Here is a 12,589-nt window from a genome sequence, read left to right on the forward strand (position 1 = left end):
GTCCAATGGTAGAGCTCCGAGGTGCGGAAAGGCGCGTGAGTGAACCAATCAGAGCGTTCCGGCTTGGTTGTAAAAACGGCGCATGGCTCACTGCGCGGAATATTATCAGTGAGGTATGACTGTTATGCAGAGTGCTAGCTAACTAGCCAAGTCTCTCACCTGGGAATTCTCCTCTCTCGACATCTCAGTGTAGCAATAACGATCCGCGAGTATTGTCTTTGTCAGTGACAATTGTTCGCGACATGCAATCCATGAGAATATAGCTAATTCCTTGTCAACAGGGATGAAAATGGCATTTGTAACTAGGGTAATTTATTTTTAAATGTTTGTATTATTCATAATACAAAAATCAACTTACATTGCTACATCAAACATGTCTAACAAAACAAAACACAGGTATTAACAAGAAAACACTAAAACATACATACTAAAAAATATCAATAAAATATTTTTTTTAAATGAACAATTCTAGTGCAATTGTATTCATTCTGAAAAAAATCGAATTATAAGGATTCAGGAAGATGTTATTATTGTTGTTATTAACTAGGGATAATGTCTTAACAAGTGATTAAATTCAATCAAAAACATGTGTAATTTTGGTATAGAATTCTGTACTTTTTGTTTGTGTAGAAATTATTTGGCAACAAGAATAAGAAGAATCACTATTATTTCAATGGTCTTGTTATCATTGCAAAAGTAACATACTGTATCCTTCGTGTTAAAAACATTGGTAGTGTTCAAAATGATAAATAAGTATTCTGCAAGGTTTTCCCAAAATTATGACACAAATTTACATTCAAAGAACAAGTGAGTCAGATTCTCACCTTTTTCACAGAAAACGCAGATATCAATAGGCACAAATATGGACAACATAGAATTACATGGATATATCTTATGTAGAATTTGAAAGTGTACTTCCTTACATTTGTTTGGTATACAATATTTGCAAGGCCTTAACCAAGCTTTTTTTTCCAGACAGTTGGTTCTGTCACGTCCTGACCATAGAGAGTCCTTATTTTCTATGGTAGAGTAGGTCAGGGCGAGACTGGGGGGTTAGTCTAGTTTATTATTTCTATGTGGGGTTCTAGGTTTGTTTTTCTATGTTGGTGATTGTGTATGATTCCCAATTAGAGGCAGCTGGTAATTGTTGTCTCTCATTGGGGATCATATTTAAGTAGCTGTTTTTCCCACCTGGGTTCATAGGGTATTGTTTTGAGTTAGTGCACGTAGCATCTCTGTTGTCACGGTTCGTTGTTAGTTTATTTGTTTATTTGAACTCAACATCGCTGCGCCTTGGTCCGATATTCATTCCAATGAACGTGACAAGTTCTGTGAATGGAAAATTTGTCTTATATATTTACTACAACAAGATTTCTCAAGTAAGCCCACGCCTTCCAAACTAAGTTCTGGATAAGATTTATGATCATTACCAAAGCTTAGATTAGTTTTCATTCATATATTATTATATTATTATTATATTATATTATTATTATTATTATATATTATTAGTGTAGTTAGACCACTGGGAATGGCTTTGATCACAGAAATAAACTGTCTGAAAGGTATTGGAAACTCATTCAATGTTATGAATTGTTCATATGTAAGAATATTACCCCTGAGTAATGTCTGCTTTCAACTCACACTCTCAAAAACGTAGATCCCCTGAACACACTCTCCAGATCCCAATCACCTGAATTCTGACCACCTTTTCACACACCTGTATGTCATTTACACACACTATTTGGTTCAGTTCTTTGCACCCCATCAATGTGAGGTATTGTTTGTTTTTATTACAAGGTCTACTTGGAGCGCCGTCCTCACCAACGACGCCTTTTTGCCTATTCCCTGCCTGTCAGATTTCCTGTCGTATACCTCTTGCCTGCTCTCCAAGACTTCATTAGCCTTTTCGCTGCATGTACTGTTTCCATTTTGGAGTCCCTGTGTATGATCTTCTGTCTGTCCCTGGACCCAGCTACCTGCCTCTTCCTGGGGTCCTTTGCTAATAAACACCTGCTGCGCCTTGCGCTAGAAACCAGCACTCTGTCTCCCATCGTATTCATTACACCCTGTTGTCAAAAACATCAAGAACAACGTCAACATTCCTCTTCCTTACAGTTATGTCTGAATTATTTCACAAAAGAGCTTTATGCATACATTATGTAATATACCAGAGAGATATTTATACTGTAGCTAAGAAAGTAATACTAAGTGTATGTTCTGTAGTAAGCTGTTAGTTGCCCGTGTGCTTCACCCTAGTAATTTTGTATATTTTCACCTCTTCATTTCACCTACTGTTCTGACTTTGTAGTGCACATGTAGCCTATAACCTGTTTTAGAGAAATATGATCATCAAATATTGTTAGAGCTATCATTGTCTGCTTTATATCCCCTTTATTTATCACGGTTCTGACTTGGTGTACACAGAGAACACTGCAAGAATGGCCCATGTTCTGAATTCTGTCTCTGTACATTTCAAAAGTGCTGAACAAATAGTTATTTTGATTATGTCATCCTAGCTCGCTCATTAATGTCTTAATCGAAATTATGGATCACCTCTTATCTGCTTGTCATCCCCTTATGCCATAGTTTGTAGATCTCAATTGTCAGTAGAAACCACATTTGTTTAAGCAAGTCAGCCATATCAGCCATGTTTTTTTTAAAGGCAGTAAATTAGACTGAATGAACTGTTTCGCTGCCAGACAAGGCTCCGCTGATAGCCAGGTGTAGCAGTGGTAAGGTGTTGAGACTGCTGTTCGGACATCTCTATGTACAGTTGGCCCTAACAGTTTGTGGACATCGTTTGTCACTGTTTTCGTGCAATTAATGTATTGTTTAGTGTTGTGTAGTGGCTTTGCTGGCATGCATCCCACATTTTTTGTTTTTGTTTGCCACTGGCATCATGTGCAAAAAGAGGGATACATGCTCCAGTAGTTCTGTGAGGACCGCCGAGTTCAGTCCTCATCCTGGGGAGAATAAGGATGATTCTGGCTGAATGCGAGTGAGATTTATAGAGTGAATGAATCCTTGCATTTTGGCTGATCCATATGTGGTGTCAGATTGGGTGGAGAAGAGGTTGGTGAAGGTGACTCGGAGTGGACTCGTGATGATTTATCGTGTTTCCTCCGCCCAGAAGGAGCGGGCGCTGTGGATTACATGATTAGGGACAAGATTTGCAACTTGCTTTGCTCTTCGGAGCAGGGCGCCGTTGAAAGGAGTGATAACGGGGTTGCATTAAGTGTTGAGGAGGAGCAGTTGAAATGGAAGATTCCCGGTGTCTGTAACGCCCACCATTTGGTGAGACGTAGATCCGGTGGAGAGCATGGGGAAACGGAGAAGACATTATCTGTCATGTTGAGTCTATACCAGATTATGTCAAGGTAGGAAGTGTCAATTTCCTGTGAGAGTTTTTGTTCCGACAACACACACACACAAAAAAAGTGTTCTAGGTGTCAAGTTTATGGGCATGTTGCAGCAGTGTGGAGGGAGATGTGAGAAGTGTGCCGGTGGGCATGAGATGAAGGATGTGTGGTATCGGTGGAGAAAGTTATATGTCTCAGTTTTGGGGGTGCCCATGGGGCTGGCGTTCGGAGGTGTCCGGTGAGAGAAAGGCAGATTGAGGTAGCCAGAGTTATAGTAGTACAGAAAGTGTTGTATGCCGAAGCAGTGAAGAAAGTGGTAGAGAAAGATGGGTACAAGGTGAGGGATCCTGAGAGGATTCGTGTGAGTAGGCAAAGACCAAGAGAGAGTGATGGGAAGAATATGTGCCTCATTAAGGTGGACTTTATAGCATTTATAGCCATGGCTGTCAATTGTATTGCAGAAGTGGATCGAAAGTCACAGAAAATAGAGTTTGCGGTGGCGAAGAAGTACTTGGGATTGGGGGATTTACTGCAGAACAGTTGTAGAGGGTGTTAGTGTCATGTACTCTCAGACCATCGGTCTGGAGTAAGACTAGATATGGTTAAATAGTGGAATGGGGTGGTGGATTTTTTTAGAGTGCTAATAGTTGTCAGGGCAACTTTCATTTTCCCCAACTAGTATTAGCAGATCAAATAATTGAATGTTGGTAGTACATGAATTACCTCACGGACCAGTACAGTAGGTGGCAGTGTATGCATTTACAAGTTGGATGTGATCCAAAGAGTTTTATAACTAAACCAAGGTAGTCATTTCCAATGGGAACAAGTGCGTCATCGTGGGAAGAAGAAGTAAGGAGGTGGGCAGAAACAAGCATGAGCTAGTGAGATCCTATTGGCGCGTTCTCGCATGTATCTGCATATTTCCGTTAGGGAACGCTTACTCTGTGAAGTGCACACGTGCAATAACTCAATTCCCCTTTGCACTCCTTCTAAATAACGCAATTTTTAAAAAAAAACATGTTGTAAAGGGTAAAGTCTACAAAACTTTCTCCACTCTGTTCATAACAGATTTTAGTGTTGGGAACAGAAAACTGTATTGAGCTCAAATGTTTCATCGATGAGAAAATGTGCAGAATCTCGGCCAAAATCCACCTGGTTCCATCTTCTCCCACTGCTGGCCAGTGGGCTTCCTCTCACTACCATATTTGATATTGTGATGAAACGCCAAGAGGATGCTTCACATTTCTACATCCGGTGAAATATCGGTCTCGTTCTATCTGTGCTCGATTTCTTTGGTTCAAGCACACATCGCGCAACTTTTGACGTTCTGAAGTTTTCTACGACAAAGCGAACGAGTGGTTTATCAAGGAAGCAACTCCGCCGCTTGGAGACGTGGCTCTGCTTGGCTGCCATATTGAAGTAACTCACATTGAAGCACTACAAGCAACAAGCAGTTTAGCTAGCTATCCAACTATATTTTCTTTCTAAAGGCGCTTTAGATTTACTGGAACTCGACTGAGCAAACACCATCGGAGATTGAAGATCGTTTTCCTAACCATCTGAGATTAAAGATCGTTTTCCTAAAGAGAGACCAACAATGGTGAGCACAGTCACATTTCAAGTATTTTCCGCTTAGCTTAATCATAACAACAAACGTTAGCTTGCTATCATTAGCAAGCCCCTTGGCACAATGAATTGAGAAGCAAATTAAACTTCACTTGACAAACAACCACAAAGGTAGCCACTCAAGGTTATTTGCTAACTTATTAACTATATAATGCTACTATTACTTAGCAGCGTTGTAATGTAATGTAACGTATCGATGTTAGTAAGCTAGCAGTTAACTAGCTAACGTTACCACAAATGTCAGCTACTAGTGCTTGGTGACAGTGCAGCTAGCTGACGCTAGCTGGCTAAGTTTACTAGGTAACTAGCTATCTACAATTTAACTAAGTTAGCTAGATTGATCTTTACATTTCACTGGTTGTCTACTGTTGGCTGTCTGCTAACTGTGTTAAGCTATGTCGGCAGGTAACGTTAAATACTTGGCCTTGGTAGGCTAGTTAACTAACTAGCTAACATTAGTTATCGTGATATGTCAACCAATGGATCTTGGCTGTATGACATTGTGATTGATTTGCATTGCGTAATCTAGTAAATTTAAGTCTAGTAAATTTAAGTCATTTGGATCAATGCGTTATCGTGCCTTGGTCCTGGTATTCTGTGATGGTAAGTGATTTTTCACATGTAGCAAATTGTAGCCAGCATATGCCCACCCTATCTTTACACTTGTTTACACACTGAACTTCACTGGGGTCAGAACGCAATCATGGTTACATTAAGACACCATGAAGCTTGTGTGAGATATGGGTCAGAAAACGTACCTCAATGCAGGGATGGGATATGCCACTGTACTCCACATTTTACCTTTACACCCTGATAGATCAAGAACATTGAAATACTGCTTTTTTTCCCCCCTGGGAAACTACCCTTTTGTCCTCATGCTAGCTAGCCGTAGCATATCCCGTCCCTGCATTGAGGTACGTTTTCCGACCCATATCACACGCTGGTTTCACGGTGTCTTAATGTAACTATCATTGCTTTCTGACCCCAGTGCAGCTCAGTGTGTAAACAAGCTTAACGATAGGGTCGGAATCTGCTTTCTAAGTAAATTGGCACATAACTACCTTTCTTGGCCCATTATTTTTGTACCACATATGGTTACCCTGTCTATCACGCTGTCATCCATTAATGGAGACATCCCACTTCTTAACGGATGTTTGTGATTCTCTCTGCTCGCTGCAGGTGCTTTTGGCAGCGGCGGTGTGCACCAAGGCAGGCAAAGCCATCGTGTCACGGCAGTTTGTGGAGATGACCCGGACGCGTGTCGAGGGCCTGCTGGCTGCTTTCCCCAAGCTCATGGGCTTGGGCAAGCAGCACACGTTTGTGGAGACGGAGAGCGTGCGCTACGTCTACCAGCCGTTGGAGAAGCTCTACATGGTGCTGGTCACCACCAAGAACAGCAACATCCTGGAAGACCTGGAGACGCTGCGGCTCTTCTCACGCGTGGTATGATATGATCCGACGCATCTTTATTGGTCCATTACACAGAGATTTTGCAGCCATAGTATCCAGGACCCACACACACACACAACAGGCTGGGAGTAGCACAGGGGATAACCCTATGCTATAGCAGCCCATTGCTGCTTACGAGTTCAGAGTTTATCCATCCCACCAATAACTTCAAATGGGATCATATCCCACTAGAAACTAGAACGGTATTATGACTTTTGGTTTGATATGGAAGCATTCAATTGTGTTTTTCTGTTTTCAGATCCCAGAGTACTGCCGTGTGCTGGAGGAAGGGGAAATCTCAGACCACTGTTTTGACCTGATATTCGCCTTTGACGAGATCGTGGCCCTGGGCTACAGGGAGAACGTCAACCTGGCCCAGATCCGCACCTTCACCGAGATGGACTCTCACGAGGAGAAGGTGTTCCGGGCAGTCAGAGAGGTGAGACACTTGTTGCTAAAACGGCCATAACGTCCAGAGGACGTGTGGCATTAGCTTATAGCAACCACGATTTAAACGTTCCCCCTCACCTGCTCGGTCCCCACAGACCCAGGAGCGAGAGGCCAAAGCAGAGATGCGGCGAAAGGCTAAAGAGCTGCAGCAGATCAGGCGAGACGCCGAGCGCTCGGGGAAGAAGGTGCCGGGCTTCGGCGGCTTCGGCAGTGCCGGGATGAGCAGCATGTCCTCAGGGTCCATCATCACAGACACCATCATCGAACCCGAGAAACCCAAGATGGCTACCGTCCCAGTCAGGTACGGAAATTATGGAATTTCGGTGTTGAATTTGATTGTGTGTATAATTGTCTTAGACTGTGCTCCAATACACAGTGATTGGCAGTTAGGGCCCAGTTTGTCCTGATAATGTGACCAGGGTGGGAAATTGTATTTTTGGTCCAACAACCACTGTGGCAGTTAGATGATAAAATCGACCAGCCACGTCTTTTGTGTTGTTTCTAAAACAAGAAATGTATTCGTAGTAAGAAGTAATGTGGTATATTGCTCCATTCAATTTCATTTTTGTGACCTAAGTCTTTTAACCGGTGTATGTTAAAAGCAATCATTTAGTTAAAATAGTGAAACAAATAAACTGTTCTACAACTGAACATTAAGAATCAACAAAGTGCCTGCCCTGCCACAAAATGCTGAGTGAAATGGCTTATTTATTGTTATTAGGTCAGAGCTCTGACACTGCCATTTTTTTTACAAAGAGTACATAAGTTGATATTTATGAGAACACAAATAAATTGAGCACAATTAAAATATGTGAGTGTTTTAATGATAAGACATGACATAAATTTTATGAATAAAATGGTTTTGGAGTGTGTAACCCAGACACATTTGAGTCATTATGTGAGACAAATCTTCAGCTGCCTCTTCAAGGGGGGCCATTACCATGGTAACGGTTATTGAGAATCTCTGCATCTGTGTTAGCAACAGACAGTTGCAGCAAAATAATGTTGGAAAAACAACTTGGCGTTTGAACAAAAATGATGTAACTAGACAAGAAACACTTTAGTAGCCTTTCGTCAATTCAACCAACTTCTACCGGCCACCAATGTGGCTGGTGAAAGACATTCTTTCCCGCCAATGCCCAAAATTCTGCCCGCAAATGGCGGGTGTTCATTTCTCACCCTGAACGTGACCTGACTAGGGCTGTTGCGGTTACCATGTTACAGCGAGTCATGAAGGCAGTCAAATTCCACATGAACATTTAGTCACGGTAATTAGGCTTCTCCAAGCTCTGATGCTGGTCATCAGCGGCCTAACAAACTTGCTAACAGCCTGGTTGGTACTCAGCACTCTTTTGTCCCTCTAATCACTCTAACATCAATGCAAATGTATTTCAAAAATCTAATCAAACAGTTAACCCTTTCACACTTACCATCACACGGGTGTGATCGTTCTGCAGTGGTCCCTGAAGCGTACAATCACACCCGTGTGTTTAGAACACTCATTTAGAATGCTCGTTTAGAACGGCAGTTTGGAATGACGCAACAATCAGCGTTTGAGCTGGCCACACTTTTTTCAGAAACTATTTACACAAACACAGTCCTTACAAAGTTATGTCCAGAATGTCAGCAGTTTATTTTTGGATGCATTGTTCAGATATTCACAGAAGAAGATGTAGCATAACACAATCATCCTAACCGGAAAAATGTAGGCTACATTTGTCCTAGCGCTGAGGAAAGATTGACCCAACACAAGCAGTCATATTTTCTAACTCTCGGCTGACGTAAACTACAATATGAATTAGCTAATAGCAATTACTGTATATAATTAATCACATCACGGGTGAGTGAGCTCACCATTGATCGAAATAACTATGTAAAACACTTTATAGAAATCGAAAGTAATCCGACGATTAGTTTCAGCGTGCAGCCATGCATTTTTTCCTCACAGAAACCGAAGATAATAAGAGAAGACGAGATGAGTTTGGTCTGTTTGTAGTATGCATGTTGAAGGGGTGTGTCATCTACCGTCGTTCACATCCCACCATTAATTTCCGGAAGTCCTCAAAAAATTGGTGACCTCTTACTCACCTCATTTTGTTCTAACATCTTTGGTCAAACAGACGTGAATCCCAGAATGCATTGTATGTCACAGCTGGAATTCCAGCTACACAGCTGGAATTAGCTTAGCTCATCATAATCGGTACAACCTTCAAAAAGGTATTTTACACACATAATATGTGCCCATTACAATCTGTGCAAGAATCGGAATGCATGATTTGTCACCTAGAATTGAAAACATGTGAATAAAATCGTAAATACACATATAATTACCACACAAAACATTTTCTGATAGTGATTTATTGATACAAGTAGCGCGTGCCGGCAGTCAACCACGTGACCTCCCACTCTGCGCCATTCAGTGTTGTTGCAGCCATGATACTATGCCTTAGAGATGGGGGTGGAAATGCAGTTGTTGTTCAGTCACTGCATGGATATTAAATATGGGTTATGCATATTCAGTTTTTTGTCCTCTAGTAAAACAAGTTGTTGAACCAACTACCAGTACTACAATAAAATAGATTAATATTACATATTGGCATATGTGTTTTCTTGCTGTGTTTTCATCCAGTACAACTGTTAAGGAGTGTACGTTAGCATACAAAATCTGTCCTCATTCTTCAGCTCCAAAGATGTCCAGCTCCAGTTATGATATTGGCAAATAATGTTTCTGGTTTCTGAAAGTACAGAATAAAGAGGAATTATTCATTAGAATACAATATAAGGATATAGCAATAAAACAATTACTACAAAGAAGTAACATAATAAACACTGCTATAAAAAAAATAGTTTATTGCATTGACAAAATCACAGATTTGAGTTATAACAGTAAGAAACTAACTTTTGAGCTCCACAAGGGGGCAAGGCAGGGCAGAACAGAGCTATGCTGAATAGACCAAATAAACAAACCATGGTCATATTTTTTATTTAACTAGGCAAGTAATTTAAGAACAAATGATTATTTACAATGATGGCCTACACCGGCCAAACTCGGACAACGCTGGGCCAATTGTGCGCTGCACTATGGGACTCCCAATCACAGCCAGTTGTGATACAGCCTGGATTTGAACCAGGGTGTCTGTAGTGCCATAGACCGCTGCGCCACTTGGAAGTCATAAGGCCAGGGTAGCTTCAAAATACAACACATGCTAATAGTTTTCTGACGCAACTAGCATCGTTTTACAGAGATAATAGAATACTGTAGCTAGGTAAGCATGATTGACAATAACACCATAAAGGTTATAACATGTGTAACGTTACCTCACGTGTCCGCAGTTATAAGGAATATATTATGATCTACAGCAAAAACGGCATACGGAAACTATTATTATAACTATTATAACGTAATAAGGCACTTACTTTGATGGAAACGCAGCCTGGATTTGAACCAGGGAGTCTGTAGTGACGCCTCTAGTACTGATGTGCTGTGCCTTTGACCGCTGCACCACTTGAGAGTCATAAGGCCATGGTAGCTTCAAAATGCAACACAAGATAATACTTCTCTGACGCATTTAGCGTTGTTTTACAGAGCTAATAGAAGAATGTGGCTACATAAGCACGATTGACTATAACACCATAAAGGTTATAAAATGAGTAACGTTACCTCACGTGTCCGCGGTGATAAAGAATATACACAAATATATTATGCTCCATACATACAGTACGCTACAATAGAAATGTGGAATAGAAAATGTGAACACGTGTGCAGATCCTGTTCTGACGGGAGATGAGCAAATGTCTGCAGACGTGAACTGCACAAACAATTGGGAAGTGCGTGGGGAATTTTGTCTGTTTCAGAAATGTCCCAAAAAATGTAATTATCCGCAAAAGTAAAAATGACTATTTCTATGTGAATGAATGAGGAGGCGGAACACACCTAAATTCAAACTGTTTTTAGAAAAGAAAGACTTGTTTGAAAATCATTTGAAATAGAAGTTAAAACAACCTATAAATATAAACAGGCTGCGTGCTTTTGTTTGAGGGCAGCGCGGATCAAATGTACTGTTACGTATCAATCACATTCTGGAATGGAGAGAACATTCTAACATCACGTGCATAAAAAAACTCACGCTGGGGCGACTGTTAGAGATATTTGGAACTCACGCATGAAAGGGTTAATGAGAGCCCATCAGCTCATGTTGTGCAACATTTCTAATAGGCTATGCAAATAGGGAGAAAACAGTGTGATGGCTGCTAATAAAAAGAAGAGGATCCCATCAGCTTTCTATAAGCTAGGCCTATTATTGATTTCTCAAATTTCCTAATATTAAGCACATTGCTTATATTTAGATCAGGAGTATGGCCTAGCTGGCTGCCATGAAAATAAACCACTGGGAAATGCGTTGTCCGTTCGCTATTTAAGCGCAAAGATGACATGTATTTATTCCCCGCTGCCCCTGTTTCGATACAGGTGCATGTTAATGGTCCGTTCTAACAAATATCACACACACATTATTATTTAGTATATGTAAAGACGAGATTAAACCAAGAATAGTCTGACGGGTGACAATATTAGCCTATCACCTGTGGATGATGCTCAGCATAAGAAACGATGCCTTTGCCTTTGCTGCCTTCTTTCGAACCATAGTCGCACACCTTATGTAGCCTAGCCTATAGGCCTAAATGTTTTAATAAGGTTTGTATCACAAGTAAAGTGGCCAAATAACGTCTTTAAAAATGAAGCACATTTACAAGGGGTGTAGAGCCTAACTGGCATATATAAGCAGCGCATGAGTTTCAAGTTTGGTGAAGTTAATTTTCACCATAAAAATGCACCTTTATAATAATAGCATTACATGCATAATTACATTTTTCGGTCACTTTTGATACTGGTGTTTTCCCGGGAAACATTTGCGCTTTTAGCCTACTACCATGCGCACATTGCTGTGCTTATAATGTGAAGAAATAGCCTAATAGTTTATCAACATTTTAAGCTAAATGTTCTGATCTGTTGTGTCAGCCACATTGCATAATTTTTTTATTTTGAAGCTAGTGGTTGTATTAATTTGAGATCTATCGCATTCCATAACTGTCCCAGACTGTTTGGAATACTTATTTCTCGCACAAAATAGGTTGACGTTTATACTATGGGGGATAGTAGATTGACTTTGGCTAGTGCTTTTGCTGTTCGTTAGGCCTACTCATCTTGTTGGCTGACGAAAAGTAAATGTGGACAGTTCATCCAATATCTTCAATATGCATCTCGGAATTGGATAAAAGCGTGTGCAGTTGCGTCCCCGATGTCGGTCTTCACTTGTAGCCTGTGAGAAATAGCGGACCACGTGACAGCGAGCCATGTGAGTGAGAGACGCTTTGGATTGCGCAGCCCACTCTGGGAGCAGGGCACAACGCACAAGTCCGGGCCTTTTTGTTAAAGGAATGGATTTTCTGGGGTGCGTTACGGCCATAAAGGGGATGCCTCCGTGAAATTCGAGGCATTATCAAGTGCTTGGGAAATTGTGAATTCGACTTTTGCGCAAAAAAAAACAAAGCAGAGCTCATGCCTTTCAAGCAACTTTTTTCAAATCATCATTAGTCTCATCCTGCAGCCTTACAATGTATTAAAAATAAAAACATATAGTCCAACTAAAGTTACATGAATAACTCTAAATTAAGCATATAGGAGTACCTATTTCTTTGTTAACCGC

The 12,589-nt window shown here is 40.9% G+C and overlaps 1 protein-coding gene across 2 annotated transcripts in view; it reads left to right on the forward strand.

Moving 5' to 3' along the window:
• Positions 1 to 12,589, forward strand: part of LOC118397100 (coatomer subunit delta-like) — a 34,676-nt gene that overhangs the window by 16,972 nt on the left and 5,115 nt on the right. Inside the window, exons 1-4 of one of the 2 annotated variants that reach the window (XM_035791570.2) lie at positions 4,393 to 4,959; positions 6,165 to 6,428; positions 6,694 to 6,873; positions 6,980 to 7,185. In XM_035791570.2, the coding sequence (XP_035647463.1) occupies positions 4,957 to 4,959; positions 6,165 to 6,428; positions 6,694 to 6,873; positions 6,980 to 7,185 (653 nt within the window). In that variant the 5' untranslated portion in view covers positions 4,393 to 4,956. Of the gene's footprint in view, positions 1 to 4,392; positions 4,960 to 6,164; positions 6,429 to 6,693; positions 6,874 to 6,979; positions 7,186 to 12,589 lie in introns of those variants that run through there. The other variant, XM_035791569.2, reaches the window with a different exon arrangement.

The sequence above is a fragment of the Oncorhynchus keta genome, chromosome 18 (assembly GCF_023373465.1).
Source record: "Oncorhynchus keta strain PuntledgeMale-10-30-2019 chromosome 18, Oket_V2, whole genome shotgun sequence".
NCBI classification, from domain to species: domain Eukaryota; kingdom Metazoa; phylum Chordata; class Actinopteri; order Salmoniformes; family Salmonidae; genus Oncorhynchus; species Oncorhynchus keta.